The 19,923-nt window shown below is 50.5% G+C and overlaps 1 protein-coding gene across 1 annotated transcript; it reads right to left on the reverse strand.

Annotated features, from left to right (window-relative positions):
• Positions 1 to 3,855: 3,855 nt before the first annotated feature.
• On the reverse strand, positions 3,856 to 16,928 carry LOC144165055 (uncharacterized). Its single transcript, XM_077695207.1, has 3 exons — positions 16,738 to 16,928; positions 14,040 to 14,125; positions 3,856 to 4,524 (listed from the first exon to the last, which is right to left on the reverse strand). The coding sequence occupies exons 1-3, from the start codon at positions 16,888 to 16,890 to the stop codon at positions 4,116 to 4,118; spliced, it is 648 nt and encodes a 215-aa protein (XP_077551333.1). The 5' UTR covers positions 16,891 to 16,928; the 3' UTR covers positions 3,856 to 4,115.
• Between the last annotated feature and the right edge of the window lie 2,995 nt (positions 16,929 to 19,923).

Genomic DNA, 19,923 nt, shown 5'->3' on the forward strand with positions numbered 1-19,923 from the left:
TCCCAGGAAGCTCTCTGCCCTGTGCCCTCGCATTTCTGCTGCGCAGAGAGAGAGAGAGAGAGAGAATCCACTTTATTGAAACTCTGGTTTTAGGGTGGGGGAGTGGCGGTGGCCCATAGGGCCGCCGCGACGTCGAGGGCACGACCGGTGACCAGTTCTTGGAGGTCGCGGTCCGAGCACCCCAGAGCCTGTTCCCAGAGGGTGGGGGAGGGTAGAGGTGGGAAAGGATCGCGCGGACATTCGCAGAGCGAGTGATAGAGCGTGTCCGGTGCGTCACACAAGGGGCAGTTCTGCTGCGCAGAAGCGAGCTAGCGACAAGAAGCACGCTAGGCCTTTTGTGAAATGCTGCACCGGCGTGGTGTATAAGATTCCGTTGTCCTGCGGGAAGGCCTATATCGGCCAGACGGGCCGGTGCATTAGTGATCGAACACGTGAGCATGAATTGGCAATAAAGAATAAGGGGACGGCGCACTTGCCTGCACGTTGCGCTAACTGTAAGGATTGTGTCGCACGGCTAAGTGAGATTAAAATTTTGGGCAGAAGCCACGATGCAAACGCGCGTGAAATATTGGAGGCTTTTTATATCAAGAAACATGGTACTGATTGTGTCAGTGATACTTCTGTTGCTCTTTTCACTTCTGAGTTGAAATTTTTATCTTGAATTACATAGTGTTAACGGCTGCGGTTATCTATGTATTTGTTGCGATGATTGGTTGGGAGTTGTCTTTTAAATCGTGCACGCTGCGCATGATCGAGTCTGTTATTGTATAAAAGCGATGATGTAGCTTGTGATTAAATCAGTGGAAGTAGCGCCAGTCCTGTCCATTTTTTCTTACGTGTGTCCTGTTCTTTAAAGCACTAATCCCAGTTATGATGATGAACCAACTAGCCCAGCAGCAAGTTTTATTAAGCTATGTTTCTCCAGCCTTGCGCCGGTGTAAGCTGCCCCATTTTTTGCGTTTTATTATTCCAGTAGACTAGTACCCTGAAAATGGTATAGTAAAAGGCGCGCATACGCCTGTGCCTTTTGTGCTAACACTCGGATAGGCTCGAAAGCTGGCTTTAAAGTTATAATACCCCATCTATGGTGGTGCACCCTTTACAGGAGGCGCAGTTCTTTTTCTTGTTCTTGGCCACAAAACCTAGCCTAAGGTTAAACAGCGTCGCTGGTAGTAAATTATGCAATTGATAGTGTTTTAAACATGGTGAGGCACAAAACAACCCCCCCCCCCATTTGTAGAAAATATTCAGTCCACCCGTGTAACCGGGTATAAAATTCATCCAACGTTAGCCGTCTTTCGCACCCTTTTTTTTAGTTGGTGGACCTTGACACCCGTTTTCTTAGTTTCCAATACCATAATTTGTAGCTTTACACAATTGCGGGGAAAAAGGTGTTGAAATAATTAACATTTTTATTCGTGGGTGTTGAAACGGCGCGGAATATTTGTTCGGTATTTACTAAAATTGTATGACAACAAAATAACCACCTCACGATTAAAAAGTTTTTTGCAAATCTGAATGCTGACTTGTACATATGTGCTCACATTAAAATGCATAATTGCAAAATCAGCTGTTACAATATCTTATTTTTGCTGCAATCCCACCGATTCTCTCAGAGGAGTTTCCTCTGCTGACTATAAGAGCAAGAAGCGCTGATGTATTTCCAAGTAAGTATGTACTCGCTCTGCCCATGCATCCCGTTGGTTTTCTTGCTCGATTCATTGGTGGTCCAAGTGTGACTTGTGCGCGTTGAATGCGTCTGTATGTCATGCTGCGCACTCAGCCGATCCACATTGTCACGTGTAGCTGCGCTGCCCACGCCCTTTTTGTTAGGGTGTCCAGAAGGTCACCCTTTTTTAGCCAAAACACCTTTTAAAGATGTGCGCCACGGGGCAATATTTTAACACCCTTTTCGGCCAGAAAGGGTGTAAAAAAGTTTAGTGTGAAGTTTTTTTTTTTTTTTTTTCACTTACCTGACAATGCAACTCATCAAACCCGTTCGCGAACCCGTTCTGTAAGTGGTCTTGTCGAACCGGAACTGAACCGGAACGAAATGAATTCGCCCGAACGCGAATATGTGTTTTTTTTTCGGTTCGACACGCTCATTTTACTGCATTCTGCGGCAAGCTCATGGAGCTGGAGAATGTTTTGTCTTCTATTGTCTTTTTGTGACTGTAGTCGCTACCCTTGCGTGCAAGCGCTAAAGGAGCATTAGGTAATTTGTGTATTGCTAACGCATACTACGTAAGCGACACACATTGTTACGATGTCAGCCGCTAAACTTTATAGCCATACCCGTTTGTGTTATGACAAACTTCACTACCAAGGTCTGTGTGTGTGCTTGATAATTTCTTCGTATGATCTTACATTTTTATCTATGTTAGTTTGTTTATTCCTTATAATCTTTCTTTCCTCATATGTATCTTTATTCCTCATATGGCGTAACACGGAAGGCGATATGGCTCGACTTACATCACCTTCACCCTTAAAACGCTCTCTCTCTCTCTCTCTCTTTGTCTGTAGACGTACGTACTAAAAAAAAAGCCTTGTGTAGACTCTCTTTATCAATGCAGGTAAAATGCGTGTGATAAGTTGACCCGCCGCGGTGGCTCAGTGGCTAGCTAAGGCGTTGCGCTGCTGAGCACGAGGTCGCGGGTTCGATTCCCGGCCGCGGCGGCCGCTTTTCTGATGGGGGCGAAAAGCAAAAACGCCCGTGTGTACAAGATTTCGGCGCACGATAAAGATCCCCAGGTGGTCAAACTTAATCCGGAGCCCTCCACTACGGCGCGCCTCATCACCTGCGTTGCGTCGGCGCGTTAAAACCTACAGACAAAAACAACGTGTGATAAGTTTATATACAAACACACAGACGACAGTAAGCCATAAGAAACATTGGGAGTTGAGGTGCCGTCAGGAGTGAACGCCAGAATCCCGCCAATAACGCATGCCTGCTTCTGTTTGAGGGACACGGCTTCCGTGCGCCATTTTATTGGTTCCTGATTGATTGACTGATTGATTGATTGATTGATTGTAGGGTTTAACGCGCCGACGCAACGCAGGCGATGAGGCGCGCCGTAGTGGAGGGCTCCGGATTAATTTTGACCACCTGGGGATCTTTAACGTGCGCCGAAATCTCGTACACACGGACGTTTTTGCTTTTCGCCTCCATCAGAAAAGCGGCCGCCGCGGCCGGGAATCGAACCCGCGACCTCGTGCTCAGCAGCGCAACGCCTTAGCCACTGAGCCACCGCGGCGGTTATCAGCCCCGTCGCGACGGACGAATACAGACTGGTACGTATGTGCCGTATTTTCAATTTCAGTAGCAGCATCGCTTATGCCAGTTGGCCGGTGTCGTGTATGGAAAGCCGTTCGCTCGAGCTCTCTGCTCCAACCAGAAAGATTCGAGCGTCAATGCGCGGTGTGTACGGCAATTTTTTTCCCCAAGGTCAGAGCGCTTTGACGAAGTCGGCGACGAGCGCCAGCATGTCCGGGTCCCTGCCGTAATCACTTCCTCGGAAATCCCTGCCGTAATCACTTCCCCGTAATCACTTCCTCACTTCCTCGGTTCCTCAAGACAGAGAACGCTGCAAAGCATTTTTGTCTGAGCCCTGCTTATCCGGGAAGTGTATTTTATTTTCTACTTACCCAAGCGTTCTCTCCTACAGAACATGTTCCCTTAATCTACTTTTGTAGGCTATGTTCCTAGAGAGGGAACTTTCTTCCGAGTGTTTGACCACGTTGATTTCAAATCTACATAAACGAAGTATCGCACAGTGCTTTCTGAATCGCACTGCAAAGTATAAAACCACGTTTTGTTCCTGGTTTTATTACCAGACATTTTATTCTCTCTCTTCTCTGAATACGTCTTAATGTTTCAATTAAAAGCAAGTTATCATTTTTCTATTACGTTTGCTTTTGCTGTTTATTATCGTGTTAAGGTCGTCTTAGTGTGCTTGGCAAACCTTAATCTTTATGCTAGTCTAACCCTTGCGTCAGTATGCGCGTGCATCGTGCGCGCTATTCCCATCTACCATAGGCATAGCAGCTTGCCGAAGCATGCGGTCTCCGTCTGCACACATGCTCTCTAGGGCTTCGGGGGACCCCCGGGGGCCTCCTCATCCGATGTGGTGCAGCATCTGGTAGACGATGACGGCGTACGTGGCCAGCATGGAGAGCGCGGTGATGGTGGTGCCGCGGGTGACGTCGAAGCAGTTCCAGCCGCTCATGGTGACGCGGGCGCCGCGCACGGCGGCCGAGAGCAGCAGCAGCTCGTGATTGAGGTCCAGGGAAGACTGCGCCCCCCGGCTCGGGGGCTGGCAGCAGGATAGGCGCAGCACGTGCACGGTCAGCGCGTCCTTGGCGATGCGGCCGGGCTCCGAGGCGGCGATGCTCAGCGCCACCAGCAGGCACACGGCCAGCGTCACGTCGACGGAGGCCGCCGCGTAAGTGCTGGGCCCGTCCGCGTCGGCGCACGCCATGATCCACGGGACGCCCAGGATGAACACGGCGACGCAGTCGGCGTACCTGCCCCCGACAACGTGGAACAAACACGCGACGCTTGCTCTCGGAAAATGCGCGTGCTTTCTTTGGTGTAATTGTTTCAGGTCACCGAAAGGAGTCGGCGCATAAAGCACAGCGAAAAAGTACAAGCATGACAAAGATTTACAAAAACGGGAACATCTGTTTTTCGACTAAAATAATTTGGGTGCTCTTTGTTGCGTACAGATCGTCGTTACAAACACAGAAACAAAATATTACAACGAGAAATAAAAATAGACTATGCAACACTGTACCACGATCAGTCTTTTGCGAAGCGGAAGGGCAGCACGACAGACGACGCTAAGTCCGCGCAGTCATGACCGAACATCACAGAATCCGCCATCTCATCTGCCGTGGCTCGCCTCAGTTGCCGTGAATTCCACGGAACCAGGCACTAGATACGTTTACTATTTATTGGCGGAGATCGCGCGACCGCTGGCGGCGCTGCGAACCGCGGTCCCTAAAATTACTAAGGTAGCGCCATCTTTAGATCTCGCCGCCTTTCGCCCTCGCCCGCGCTCCTCTCTTACTTCGTTTTTTGCCATTTTCTTTTTCGCCGGCGAACGCCGCGCGCCATTGGCCAAGGGAAAAGTCACGTGGTTTTGTTTTTTTTGCTCCGCCGCCGGGTCGCCTCGCCGATGCCTCGCCGGCTGGGACATTGCGCAACGCCGCCGCTGCGACGCCATTGCTGGCTTCCGAGCCACCGTCGCCACCGTGCTTCAGTACCGGAATTAGCTGCTCGCTTCGAAAAAATGTCGCACCGGTGTCGTTTTAGGTTGCTTCTCGGTGTCGATGTGTTGTGCCTTAGGCAGCGCGAATATCGTCAGGCAGGGCACAAGACTTCGTTATTCCGTCCGGGAAACGCGACGCAGAAAGGAGAAAAGTTTGGTTGCATAGATTTGAACGGGCATACTTCAGGCCGACGCTACCATCACTCTTTTGCGAGGTAAGTTTCTGAATGCTTGTTCTTGCTCTGTTAAATTCTGCGCGAGCTTGAGCGGTCACTTACGAAGAAATGCGTATTCCCTTCGCGACCGTCGTCCACGCTTTGTTCTGAGTAGGCATTGCGCGCAGCGCCGAGTTCGTCCCGTCGTAAGCTTTGGTTTGTTTAAGAGGCCGTGTATTTGTCATGTGCGCGCTTAACTTCCAGCATCAATATCAGCGGCGTAGCATGTTCAGTCAGTTGTCGTAAGGGTTTCGTGACGCGAGAATTGTTCACCTGAATTCATGCTTGTTTTGGCCGACGGCAGCTTGCGTCTGACCATGTATCGTGTGCGTTCCGAGTGCGTGTACGCCCTTTTTGGCGTGAACTCATGTTTTGTGTGTTAGCTACCCGGGTGGTATTATAATCCCGTTGTTATGACATCGGAGTGATTTGCTGCGTAATATGGGCTTGGTCGGTGCGGCGCAAATTGAGGCTGTTGCGAGAAAAAAAAATTGCGGCTAGGTAAAACAATTTAAGGTCAGCTAATATAGTGACCGCGCCGTTGACGTACGTTTGATGCGCAATTTCTGTTATCGCTTTATTAAATTCGCGCACGTTTGAATGAGCACTTCAAATGCATATTCGCACCGTAACGGCTGTACGCCCTTTCTTCCGTGTATGCACAGAGGAACGTTAATTACGACTTACGTTTGCATTACACGTGATGCCGTACATTTGCAGTGTGCGCGCTTACTTCATCTTAGTAGTCAATGGCGCAGCGTATCCAGTCATTGCGATTTGAACCAAAACACACTGGGCGACTATATTATTTTCAGCAGACGTATTTTTGTCCAGCAAAGCGCTTGCTAAACGGGTTTAGTGTAGCGAGTTGAGCGGACGCGGCACTGAGCAGATGCGCGAACACGAATTTGACCATGCTACGGTAGAACAGCCACTAACTCCCTTCTGCAATGCATTATTGCCTATATTTGCGGAGTGTTTGTGGCGCATCTCAAACTCGGTGGCGACATTTCTTTTCCCTTCTCAATAGGATTATTTCACGGATCAATTTGAGCAACGGATATTGGAGAAGCTTGGCGTTAAAAAAACTAAACCCAAATGCCACTCCCAACATTTTTTCTCACGGGATGCCACGTCAGCAGCACAAGCCACCTGCACGACGTCATTACGGACGTTTGTTCCAATAAAATATCTATTTGCTGGCACCAATTCATTTTTGTGATTTATTGTTTTCTCTTGATAATCATCGTGACATTGGTCCTCCTTCGAATTTCTTTCGGGTGTATCCCTGTGTTAGTGCAATGTACAAATCTGCCAGAATATATCCCAGCACAAAACAATTCTGTCCAGGCGCCTCCATTAATAACGGCTCTAAACGACCGCGCCCGGTGAAAAAACGCATTGCATGATTAATTAACTGCAGTAACTAGTTACATAATTTGTACCTAGAGGGACTGTAATTTCAGTTTACCCGATCGATTGATCGCAGTCTTCTCTGGCGCGTATTCCCAGAATTACAAGTCTGCGTTTTTCACTAGGTTCGCACATGAACGTACGGCCGCGAGTGTAGTTTAGTGTATCCGGCTGCGAAGTCGGGGAAGCAGGGGCTTTTCACGTCGCTGTACGTGCACACACGCACAACAGCATGTGTATGTTTTTAGTCTACTCACAGCAGCCTATAACGACATGAAGGTGAAGGAAACATTTCTACAAAAACGGCAAAGCAATCTAAACTGCGCGTAATTAAGGTAGGCTGTAGGTCGTTAGTAAAAGCGGGCGCAGAGTGAACGCCGCTGAGGATACACAATTATCGCAAGAAAGGCGAGTGCAAGGACGCCAGCGCAGCGCTCGAACTACGGCATTTGCAAAGGAAGCGCACTGTATACTGCCGCGAACCGTGCGCAAGACCTCTGTGCAGTGATTGCACGACCACAGTCACGCGAATGCAAGAACGGAACTACCGTAACAGAGCAGTTTGAAATGTCCACGCTCGATCCTTTCGCATTCACGAGCTATCCTGAGGTGTTACAGAATGCCGCACACGTAAACAAAAACCGCGCTGTGCGTATGCGCCAGCGGCATCCGCCTCGCAAATATCCCCTTGTAGACAAAAATATAAAACAAAACACTATCACTCAGTGTCTGTTGGTAAAACGGGGCTCTAGAAATCCTATAAATGCTACCAAAGAGCGATTTCGGCGCGAAAACAAGAGCAAACTGCAGCGAGCGCCCTGGAGCGTAGCAAGGGCGTCTGCTCTCAAGTGGCCAACAAATATGGCGGCCCCGCCGCGGAGTTAAAGGGACGGCGGCGCCGCGGGTGAGGGGAGAGAAAAAAGAGGAGGGCAGCGGAGAAGGAGGGAGCAGTTGGCGCTACCTTAGTTCTTTCAGGGACCTTACGTCTCCGTGACGTCGGCTTAGGGATTCTCGCATATGTCGTCTGCTTCACTCGGGGCCGCTCTCCTGCTGTTTCCTTGAGCTCGGTTGAATTTTGATGCTTGTCCGCACCAGATTTTGTTGGTGCGTAAACTTTTATCATTAAAAAAACTTGAATTCGCATCTACTAGCTCAGGGCGTGATTTAAAGGGGCCGAAAACAGGGTTCTAACGGTTGCGATATTCCTTCACTCTGGGCAATTGGCCTTGCTGGATAGACACTACGTCAGATGTAGCGTCATTGAAAAAACTTTGTTCCTCATATTTCTGCGCTAAAACTTAACCCGAGGTCGGAGGCTTCCTGGTCGCAAATATTTATTAGCCGTTGCATATCTGTTTGGTTATCAGCTAAAGGAACAATGTCGTCTGCGTGCAACACTCCCGGAATACGCTGTTGTACCACTTCGCCTTGCAGCATAGGGGTTAGGCTGAGCCCTACTTGACTTCCTTCGGGAGAGAGAAAGAGAGAGAGAGAGACAAGGTAAAGGAAAGGCAGGAATGTTAATTAGGCTACGGCCTAGTATGCTAACCTGCACGGGTGGAAAGGGGAGCAATGAGGAAAAAGAGAAAGACAGCAAAAGAAGGGGAAAGGTACAGACATAGCGTAGAGTGGTGTGCCCAGCGGTAGGACACTATAGACAAACAAGTGCAGTGAGTTCATAGAAGGTAGTCTTTTGCGCTACAGTTCGTTTTTAGAAAACACAGGAGCGCTTTTGTTGCCTTGTCCGTAGATGACGGAGAAGGCCAGTGGCCCATTGTCTCATCAGAGAAAAGGGGCGCTGAGAGTCTAGCTTTCGTAGAGTCGAAGAGAGTTGGCTTCTTTCCGATGAAAACCGTGGACAGTCGTATAGGACATGTCGTATGGTCTCGGGTGTGTCACAAACTTCGCACGCCTCACTGGCTGCAATTCCAATCAAATAGGAATAAGCATTTGTGAATGCGACTCCAAGCCAGAGACGACAAAGAATGGTTGCATCAAATCGTGGGAGGCCTAATGGAAGGGGGCGCTGAAGATGCGGGTCCACGGCATGAATACGAGCGCTCGTGAACTCTTCGTAGTCCATTTGGATAGCGTGGTCTCCCGAGCAAGTTTGTGGAGAGTCCTAGCTGCGTCCGTCCTGGATAACGGAACGGATATGGCCTGCGTTTTTTGGTGTGCCAAGCGGGCGGCAGCGTCCGCACTTTCGTTTCTGACAATGCCGCAATGACTGGGAAGCCACTCAAAGGCAATGTCATGGCCCGCTTGGGCGGTCGTACAGTAGTATAATCTCGGCCAGCTGCTGCTCATGAGTTTCATGGCACACGGCTGACTGCAGCGATTGAAGCGCAGGCTTTGAGTCGCAGAAGATCGCCCATCTTCGGCATGAAGTTTGTTCAATGGTGTGAAGGGCACAGCGGATGGTGGTAAGTTCTGCATCCGTGGAAGTGGTAAGATGGGCTATTTTGAATTCCGTTGGCATGAACATTCGTGGTATAACAACGGCGCCGGCAGAACCAGATGTTGTTACAGAGCCATCGGTGTAAATATGGGTACGGTCACTGTAACTCTCGTGTAAATAAATGACAGTTAGCTACTGTAGTGCCAGAGTTGGAAAATCTTGCTTCTTTGTTGAGCCTGGGATAGCAAGGCATGCTCGAGGCTGCGTCGTACACCAAAGTGGGAGTGGCGGCCTCATCGCAGGCGTATAGTTGGACGGCATGCTGGTGATGTTGGAAGCTACAGCCTTTGCGAAAGACGCTTGGGAGCGTTTATATGGCGTACTAGCAAGGTGATGATCAGGCAACCTGGTTAGGTGCCTAATGTGCGCCCTGAGTGTTTCAATTGTCACGTAAGTGGGCAAGGGCTGATCGCGAGCCACAGCAATGGTTGCAGCTATTGACGTGCATCGTTGTAGGCAGAGGCAAGTTCGGAGGGCCATGCACTTGTATGCCTTGCAGTTGCTGAATGTTTGTACGGCACGTACCTGAAAGTACAGGAAGGCTGTACCGTAGGGAGCCCAAGAATAGTGCGTCGTATAGCTGCAAAATTGACTTCATAGGTTCTCCTCACGTCTTGCCGCCGATGAACAGGAGAATATGGGCCACTGCAGACAGCCTCTTCTTCAAACAACGGCAGAGACCCAAGAAAGGTCTCTGTCGACGACCACGCCGAAAAACTTGTGATACTTCACATTACAGACCCTTTCGCCATTAACTGTCAGAGGGTATGCATACATAGGTTTCCGTGAGAACGCGAGCACTGCGCATTTGCTGGAAGACACTTCCCACCCTTGTTTATGCAGATAAATGTTGGTCAAATGTGCAGCCTTTTGCAGGCGCGCGCGCACGTGCCGTCGAGTCACTCCATCTGCCCTGATGCAAATATCATTCGCGTAAATCGACAGATGAACCGTTCTTGGGAGGGAGCTTGCGAGGCCGATGAGTGTGAGTTTGAACAACGTGGGGCTCCAGACGCCTCCCTGGAGGACACCGCGTTTGGTATAGTGTATTGACGTTGTGCCATCTTGAGTCATTAGAAAGAATGACCTCCCCGAAATGTAACTTTGCACGCTTGGTAGACTCGGCCGCCAAGCCACACTGCCTGCAGTGCTTTAAGAATGGCATCATGCTCCACGTTGTCATACGCTCCTCTCACGTCCAGAAAGAGTGCAGCGCATATGCGTTTGATGCGTCTCTGCTGCTGCACAAAGGTTATCAGGTCGATAATGCAATCCATAGAAGAACGTCCACGACGGAAACCAGCCATGACTTCAGGGTAGACGTTGTAGTGCTCCAGGAACCACTCCAATCTTGCAAGGATAACTCGTTCCATAAGCTTTCCAACGCAACTGCCCAGTGCTATGGGTCGGTATGCCGCTGGGTTCACCAGAGATTTTCCAGGTTTCAGGCGCGGAACAAGGCGGCTAGACCTCCATTTTTCAGGTACTATGCCATCACGCCATAGTTCGCTGCAATATTTCAAAAGGGTGTGCCGGGCGCTGCTGCCAAGGTGACAGAGAGCAGCATAAGTGACTCCATCCGGCCCAGGCGATGACGATCGGGTACAGAGAGCCAATGCCGCCTCGAGCTCTTTCATCAAAAATGGGACGTCCATCCGAGAATCCCGCGAAGCGAGAATGTCAATGGCAAGTGATGAACCAGCAGGGCCTGTTCTACTGGCGATCCGAACACAGAAGTCCTCTGCTACTTCGAGCTCTCCGCGCTTCTGCAGAGCCAGAGCCTTGAATGGGGAGCGCTGTTGCACGGGGGTCATTAGCCCTCGCACAGTTATCCATATTCCAGACAAAGACTTTCGAGGGTCGAGTGATTAACAAAAGGACTTCCAACGCTGTGCTTGCACTTGGATAATGCGGCCTTCTTCTGCGTCCTTCTCGCATCTCTTAAATCTTGAAGAGGCTTCGCACGTCTGTATCTTCGTTTGGCGCGCCGACAGACAGTTCTAAGGCGCTCCAGCTCTATGTCGATCTCTGTGATTATAGGAGACAGCCGGACGGAACGTTTGCAAGCAACTAGCGTGCTTCCAATGGCAGACTCCAGATCTCCAGGCTCGTCACCTCCGCAACAATCTTCCATCTTGGATTGAAATTGGGACCAATTGTCACCCGAATAACGTTGGGGTCGAAGCGATTTTGTAGTCCATGAATCTTTAAATAGGTCAGAATATGGTCGCTTCCATGGGTTTCTATGCCTGGAAACCATTGTGTACGGCCGGATAAGCATCGCGACACAAACGTTAGGTCCAAGCAGCTGCCGTAGTTCGTGCCACGTAAAAAAGTAGGACTTCCATCGTTCAGTAAACACAGGCCATGCTCTGAGGCAAAGGACACCAGGCTCCGGCCTTTGCTGTTAATGCCTCAGCTTCCCCAAAGCAAGTGGTAGGCACGGACCAGTCATTGTGCTTAGTATGCCCTCCAGCCTCTTGCGATCAAAACGAGATGTTGTTGGGTGTCTGTACGCACCCACAAGTGTGAAGGTGAGCTTGCGTTTCCTGATCGTCAGTCAGACGTACTCGTTACCTCTGTGAGGCTGCACAGGATGGTGCACGTAGGCGAGCTCACGTCTGATGAACCGCCACGTTTTTGGGCTCCCCGCATGTGGATGATTGAAAAAGTTCATAGCAGATAATCTAATAGTTTTATACAGCTTCGTCTCACAGATGACGAGGATTGGGATCGACTTCGTAAACACAAATTGCCGGAGATCAGATATGCGTGACAGCAGACCTCTAGAGTTCCACTCGAAAATGGAAGCGGCCTTGACATCCGCACTCACCGAAGGGCGCACGTTGGCCATTGCACTTGCTCACCCGAGGTTTGCGAGTACTGGCTCCAGGACCTGTAGTACTTGTAGTGCACTCAACGCAGATGGAGTGTTTATGTTAGTGAGTAACGTGCGGATGGCATTCATGAGGGACCTCAAGACCGCTACGACTTGCAGATCTGGGCCTGCAGCCGGAACAGGAGATCGCATTACTGTCTTCTGCACTGAGCGTTGGGGCTCAGTCGGTGGTACAATCGGTGGCAGTAGGGGCCACGCGTCAACCGGCGAAGGTTGTAACTCCTTCCGATGCTTGCTCGGCGACTCCTGCTGGAACGGGGGTGGCGGAGGCGGCGGAAGCGGCGGCCGTGGGGATAGCGGTGGGATAAGTATTTGTTGCACTGGTGGAGGATCCGCTTGCATAGAGGCGTTGGTTGGAAAACGGTCAGGCTTCTTTGAGGACCTCCGGAGTCGATATCAGTGGTGCTGCCGCTGTCGTACCGTCGCAGCAGCCTCCTTGTGCGTGGAGTGATCCCCCATCATCTGTTTCAAGACAGTGACCTCCCTCTTCATACGTGGGCACTTCTTCGATGAAGCGTCATGAGGTCCCTCACAGTTGGCGCACTTCAGGGTGCCTTCACTGCAGTCGCTAGCCTTGCGCGGCCCAGCACATTTGGGACATACAGTGGCGCTCCCACAGACTGCAACGACATGTCCAATCTTCATGCACTTGTGGCAGTGGAGGGGTTTTAGCACATAGGGTCGGACAGGCTGACGGAAATGACCCACCCTAACATGGGCAGGAAGGCTGTGGCCCTTGAAAACTTTCTTCGGGCGCCTGGACGTACCAATGCGGCTCACTTGTCTGATGACAATACCTTCATGTGCAGGTTTGATTAGTATTGGCAGGTCCTTCTCGGGGGTAGACGCATCGGCATCATAAATGACGCCTATAGACGTGTCCCCATACGGAGTGTCATGAGCTCGCACTTTTATGCCTTGCAGGGACGTACTCTTTCGCAGAACCTCCAGCGCACTCCGATTCTTCACGTCGATGGCCAAGATATCTCGTCGGGAATTAATCCTGACGTCGTTGACTTCTCTAGGTACAGTGGACTCGAGGAACGCGGAGACTTCTTCCTTGTTAAGCATCCTTAGGTTGTCTGTCTTGGCCTCTTGCACGAACAGTATAGTGTGCACAGGGCCCCTAGGCACGGGCTTCACTCTCAAGGTGCTCTACCGCGAAGATGTCGTGAGAAGCCTTCTTTTCGCCTTTTTTCCAAGGTACACTCGAAAGCCATCGTCTGAATCACCGTCACTGGGCACTGAGTAGCGCTGGGTGTCGTCGGTGTCCGTGTCAGTTGGGAGGCTGGCGCGCTTCCTGGAGGCCGCGCCCACCGGTGGATCGACGTCGCATGGCTCCTCAGAGGGATCCCCGTTCTTCACAGCTGAGAAAAAAGGGTGCACCGCGGGTTGAGGGCAAAAAAGGCCACAAATAGTCGCAGACAAAAGAAGCAGCGTCCTACAGAAGAGGCACTTCGTCGTCACCCAACCCACGGATTATAAAACAACGCAAGAGCGTCGGCGATGAATCGTAATGGATAAAAGCCGTTGCAAGGGCACCGATTGTAGGAGGCAGGTCACCGGAACGCGTGCTGCTGGCGGAGGAGATATCGCAGTCTTGTGCGCACTAACGGGCATCGTGCTTTCACTACGGTTGTGGTCCTTCGGTGGTAACGCCGGGACACCTTTATAGATGATGCTGCGGCAATCGCTACTTGACTGCGACACACCAGGCAGCATGCAGTTCAGTCGAGCGCCAGTGGCTACAGCCACCAGGGGCAGACCAACCATGGCGCGCTTACCAGAAGAAGAGCAGCCCGCCATAGAGGTCGTCGCAGCGGCCGATGGCGCGGCACAGCAGTGAGTGGCGCAACCGCAGGTCCTGAACCTGCGCGCAAGAGTATCGGTTCGCACCGACCAGCTCGCATCGCCCAAGCGGCAACGTCTATGGAGTACTGAAGCTGCCACCTGCGACAATGGTCACCTGAAACCGCCAATAAATTGCACCCGTCGCGGCGGCTAAGTGAATATGGCATTGTGGTGCGGAGCCCAACGCCGAGGGTTCGATTCCCGGCCGCGGTGGCCGCTTTTTGATCGAGGCGAAAAGCCGAGACGCCCGTGTGTTCGAGATTTCGACGCATGTGAAAGATCCCCAGGTGTTCGAAATTAATCCGGAGCCCTCCACCACGGCGCGCCACATCGCCTGTGTACGTCGGATCGCTAAACCTCACAATCAATCAACCAACCGATCAATTTATAATTAATAATAATAATTCGTTAATTAACCAGAAACGCTAGTTACAGTGTGGAGGCATAGAAGCGTCCTATTCTCAGTGCAAATTGAGTCGTTTGCAACCTAAAGGTTATCCGCGATGACCGTTGCATGCGGTTTAACGTTGTCTGTGCACTGCAGGGTATCCTCACTAAAAGGCGTTTTTCCCAACATTGTCGCGGTCCATCAAATGCTGTAATACAAGATGACTGTTCAATTTTTTTATCGTGCATTATAGTGCGTTCCTATAGCTACAGAGAAAACCGTTCTGTAGGGAATACGTAAGTATGTAGGCGCGCGCTGACAAACTTTTGTGTAATTAGGAATACATCACATTATGCTATGGAAGTTGCACGCACAACCATCGTAATCAACCTGGTGTTCCGCATCTCGGTAACACCGGGGGTTGCCCTCCTTCGCCCTGTGTTATTGCAGCCCTGCTCCCCGCTGCGCTCGTCTATGGCAGCGAGGAGCGTGATGACTTGCACAGCAATTGATTGATTGTGGGGTTTAACGCGCCGACGCAACGCAGGCGATGAGGCGCGCCGTAGTGGAGGGCTCCGGATTAATTTTGACCACCTGGGGATCTTTATCGTGCGCCGAAATCTCGAACACACGGGCGTTTTTGCTTTTCGCCTCCATCAGAAAAGCGGCCGCCGCGGCCGGGAATCGAACCCGCGACCTCGTGCTCAGCAGCGCAACGCCTTAGCCACTGAGCCACCGCGGCGGGTGACTTGCGCAGCAAGAAGATTGAAGATTACCACAGGGTTACCCTGCTCTTGAAAGTGGCTGCCGCTGTTGAAGCGTGCCATTCAAGGAGGCGTGCCATTGGAAAATGAATGGGCCGGTACTCCAAGCCTAACGCTGTCTTACACACCCCAAGAGCAGCGCGGATACACGCGTAGGTGTATTGGACAATCCTCACAGTGCGGCGTCACGCCATGCAAAGCTTCGTGACACATGTGGGGTGAAATGGGCGTGATCATTCTTGTTTCGCTGGAAATGCCTGGATAACCTAATTCCCCTTTCTCTCAACTTGAAAAAACACAAAAGAACCTTGTGGGGGTGTCATTCCCTGGTTTCAACATGTAATTTGTTTTTTTACGGTACATTAAAGTGCAACCGTCGCCCTAGAACGCAATCCCATATGGCGCACTCGACATTCCGAAATGCGTAACTTCCGGTCTTGTCGTGTCCGGTGGTATCGATTTTTTACGTCTAGTTTTCCAAGAACACGAATTAATCTCGTGTATGTTGCACTGTATGGTAGGGGCGCCTTAGTAACCCCATCTCGCTACTCTAAATGACACAGACAAATAAAAAGAGCTAATTGGCGCCCAATATATATATAGGGTTGTTAGTTTTCGGAGTATATGTTTTCTGAAAATCTGGGGGTAAAAAGCGGGTGCTGTTTTTCAAACTGATAATCAGGGACAAATCGGGTGTTCTTTTTTGCAAAACCATTTCGAAGTTCGGGTTTTTTCGGGTTATTCAGAAGGGAAAAGGTTTGGGCGTGTTGGTTCATAGTCCCACAGAAAACATGCGCTATTTAAAAAAACACAGGACGAGGCGTGGACGGGACAAGCGCTTAGACAAGTGGTTAGATTTATAGATGTAGTGAGCCATACACTCAGTTTATTTTATCAGTAGGTGTCACGAGCTTCTTAACTCTAATGCGTTAAAATTACTGTTCCTTTCGGCGATATCAGGATTTTCTAGCAAATACTCTCCGAAGTTTGCCGTTTCTTTGGAAATGGATGACTCATGATAACAGTAAAGGGCATTGATAACTTGTAGAAAATTAAACATTTTATTCTCGAAAAGCTCTTCCTCAATGTTTTACACATCCTTGCTTACGTGCATCGCAATCTGCATGCGCAACATGTCGATATATCCCTTCCAGGTCTGTCCGATCATTGAATGTGTCTCAGCTGGGAGAAAGTTCTCTCGACATCACAGCTTCCATTAGGTAGGCCCAACGTCAGCATATGCCAGCCCAGCATAGCGAGCGTTAAGTCATGCATCTATTCAATGAGTTCAAAAGCTGTGTTCTGGGGTTTGCTTACAGCAAGTACTGGTTGAGAACCGCGGACCTTCAGCCAACGCTTGTGGAGATCGCTACTTTGAAAAGGTCTATTCGGGGAGCACTGGGGTTTAACCCGATCCTCCTGAATAATGCTCGAGGTGTGACAATAGGGTAAAAAGCCAACAACCCTAAATTTATATACCTTCGAAGCGTCGAGGAGCCGTCCGCGAGGCTCAGATGCGTTTCGGACGGCAACCGTCAGCTCATCTGCCAGGGCAGCCAGGAACCGGCAGATGGACAGGTGCACGGCTACGCTCCAGCGAGGCAGCGTCATCACGAGGGCGTACAGGAGCATGTCGCATGACGCCAGCACGTACAGCGACCACGGCTGGTCACTGTGGGAAGCAGGGAATAGGCATCTAAATGAAGCTGTTCAACGAAACACGCAATGCAGTTGTTTTCAATGGACTCGCCCATGCGAAAGGGAAGCCTCTACTCATCATCATCATCTCCAGCCAATTCTACGTGCAGGTATACAGTCAAACCCGACTATAACGAACCCCGATAGAGTGCATTAGGCTATACATCAAACAAAAATTAACAAATTACGGAAATACACGCGAAACATATTCCTTAGAACAAATTTCACATCTGATATATCGAGCTCGGCGTGCCTAGAACGGCCGCCAAAATGCATGGTCAAAGAGCGGTGATTGAGATAAGCCGCGACTGAGACATTGCGCCTCGTATGGAGTGACATGACGCCCGACACTTTCCGTAACTGTTTCCGACGCGCGGAACTCACGACGACACCCGCCCAGTCAGCGAGTCCGGAACAAGACGGCAGCTCGCCAACCTTCCCGATGCTGTGCGGAAAGGAGTGTCCTCCGAAGATTTCCTAAGTTTCGACGACGACGTTGCCGTCACTGTGAGTCCCTCGGAGGCGGGCACCGTCAGCAGCACCGTTGTAGTGCTGATGAAAAGCACCGGGGAGGCAGAGGATGTCGCGAGTGAAAGCCGTCCGACGCTTAATGAAGTGCTTTTGGCAGTCGATGTCCTCCGCCAATATTTCTTCGGTATTGAAGGACACGGACTCGAACTGGTGTGCAAACAATGTCTCGTATAAAGAATGCTGTGCTAGATGACGATGTAAAAACGAAAGGGAAAACAAAAATCACCGCTTTTTTTGGAAGTAGGCAGTTAAGGCGTTAAGGCGGAAAGTAGCTTTACCATTTGCGATAAATCGATTGTTTTGTGTATGGTAATGCCCTTCTTTATTTTGTTCGTTTCTGCATGCGGAGATGGCAGGGGATTTCCGCGTACTGCGAACTCGTAGCAATAAACTCGTTATAGGCGGGTTCGGCTATATCGAACTATTGAATATATCTAACTAATCGTGGCGCATATTGCAGTTTGCTATAACCGGGTTTGACTCTACTCTAAACGGTCAACAGCGCGACATTCGTTCATCAGGATATGAGTTTCAGTCAAATTTTGTGAATGTATACGCAGCCTCAGATCAATCTGCGCTTCCTTTGGAAGCGCAGGAAGTCACGTGAGTCTTCCTTTGGGAGACTCACGTGACTTATTCTAATGAGGCCGAATGTGTGGGTGCACAGCACATGTGCACAGCATGCACATTACCAGGAAGCAAATCTTGATATTTCCAAGAACACTAGATGCTGCCAGATGACGTAAATAACTGGCGAGTATATTTTAAATAGTAGACAATTTTAGTACATCCTTGGTTTTATGCCAGCGGGCCCAACAAAGCTGCAGCATGTCTGCGTTTTTCTTACGGAGAACGTGGTGCGCTACCATGATCACTTCGCGACTTCGTTGCGAGTGCAAGCACCCCATGTTCTCAAAACCCAAGAATCGCGCTTTCACCCAGTCATATTTTTACGTGGCGTAAGGGCGGAAGTGACAGGAGCCGTGGTAGATGATGGGCGCTGTGTGCATTTACAACTATTTACAGCGGAGCGGTTTAGGCCGAGCATTGTCCGTCCGCCACACCAAGAAACCTCGAAGTGAAAGGGAAAGTGGCAAGGAGGAAAGGAGCCCGCGAGCAGGGGTTGGGAGTGCGCGCCTAAAGAGAAAAAAATGCCCGGGCCATCTCTACTACCGTGAAACCTTGTGAGGGGCGAAGAATGGATTGTACAAGTGTATTCTTTGACGCTTTTGCAAGCGGAGATGAAACCGTTGGAAGCTGGAGGTATGCAGCTTTGCTGTAAACGTCTCGTGTCTTTGAAGCACGAAGCGTTCTAGAGCGAGGCGTAAACGAGTTTCCCGGTGTTTTAGCACCGTGACTACATGAGACGACGATTACGACGACGACGACGACGACAGGAGACGCCAACAGCCCCAGCACCTAAGGGGCTTCGCCCCTAAAAGAATGCGGTTATTAAGGTCCTGGCATCGACCCGGGAACCTTTACGCCGTGAAATAACCGCTGGGCCACCCCAATGGTGCGAGAGGTGCAGGGTGGCCGAAGCGGGGAAGAGTAACATGTGCCGCCAAGTGGAAAGAAAAAGAAACGCTTCCCGTGGTCGGAATGGAACCTGGGTCGCTCGTGCTATGAAACCGCCGTCTATCTAGCAGAACTACAATGGCACTCCCGGTACGCAGCATTTCTTTTGGGTTCATAGCGCGAGCGTTGGCTTTGGACTGGGCCGTGTGTTCTAGCGTGTGCTAACGCGGTCCAGTTTAGGAGAGAGATTTAAAAGCTGGCGGACGAAATGACCCGGGCCTGCCAGTCATGGACAACTTTCAACGGCGAGTTCGAAAATCCATTTTAGGTGCAAAAGCCGAGACCCCCAAGAAGGGAGAGGCGCCGCCAGCTCTGCTGTTTCTCCAGCCTTAATTGCACCACTTGTGCAAGCTGCGGCGATGTTTCTACAATTCGGCCGTCAGAGAGCTCGAGCACAGATATATGCTTCAAGCACAGCTTCCTCTTCGTCGGTGGAGGAGACCACAGAGATATGTGTACCATTTCCTGCTTCGCCTTCATCTCCGTTCCGTGACAATGTTATCCCTGTCCGACTGCCTTTCTTGCGCTTGACATTCTTCCGAGAAAAACCAGCATTCTCATCGCATCTACTTTACAAAATTTTATGCCGCTTTCCTTTAAAATCTAAGCTAACTTTGAATTTCGGGAATGCTGGCGGATACAAACGAGGGCCTGAAACGCGCAACCTGCATGTTCTTTGCAGTCGCCGGCAGCTATCTATGTGCTATCTATCCCTTCCCGCCTTGAAATTTTTGCGCCCGGCCAGAACCGATCAATACCTCATCACCTGGGGCTGCGTTCAATGCCCTGTGCCCTAATCCCTCAACATTAATGTAAGGCGCAGCGGGAGGCTGCAGTCTTGAGCAGCCCAACGCCTGA

This window comes from Haemaphysalis longicornis, unplaced genomic scaffold (genome assembly GCF_048455015.1).
Source record: "Haemaphysalis longicornis isolate Haplotype H1 unplaced genomic scaffold, Haemaphysalis longicornis Haplotype H1 scaffold_14, whole genome shotgun sequence".
Classification (NCBI taxonomy): domain Eukaryota; kingdom Metazoa; phylum Arthropoda; class Arachnida; order Ixodida; family Ixodidae; genus Haemaphysalis; species Haemaphysalis longicornis.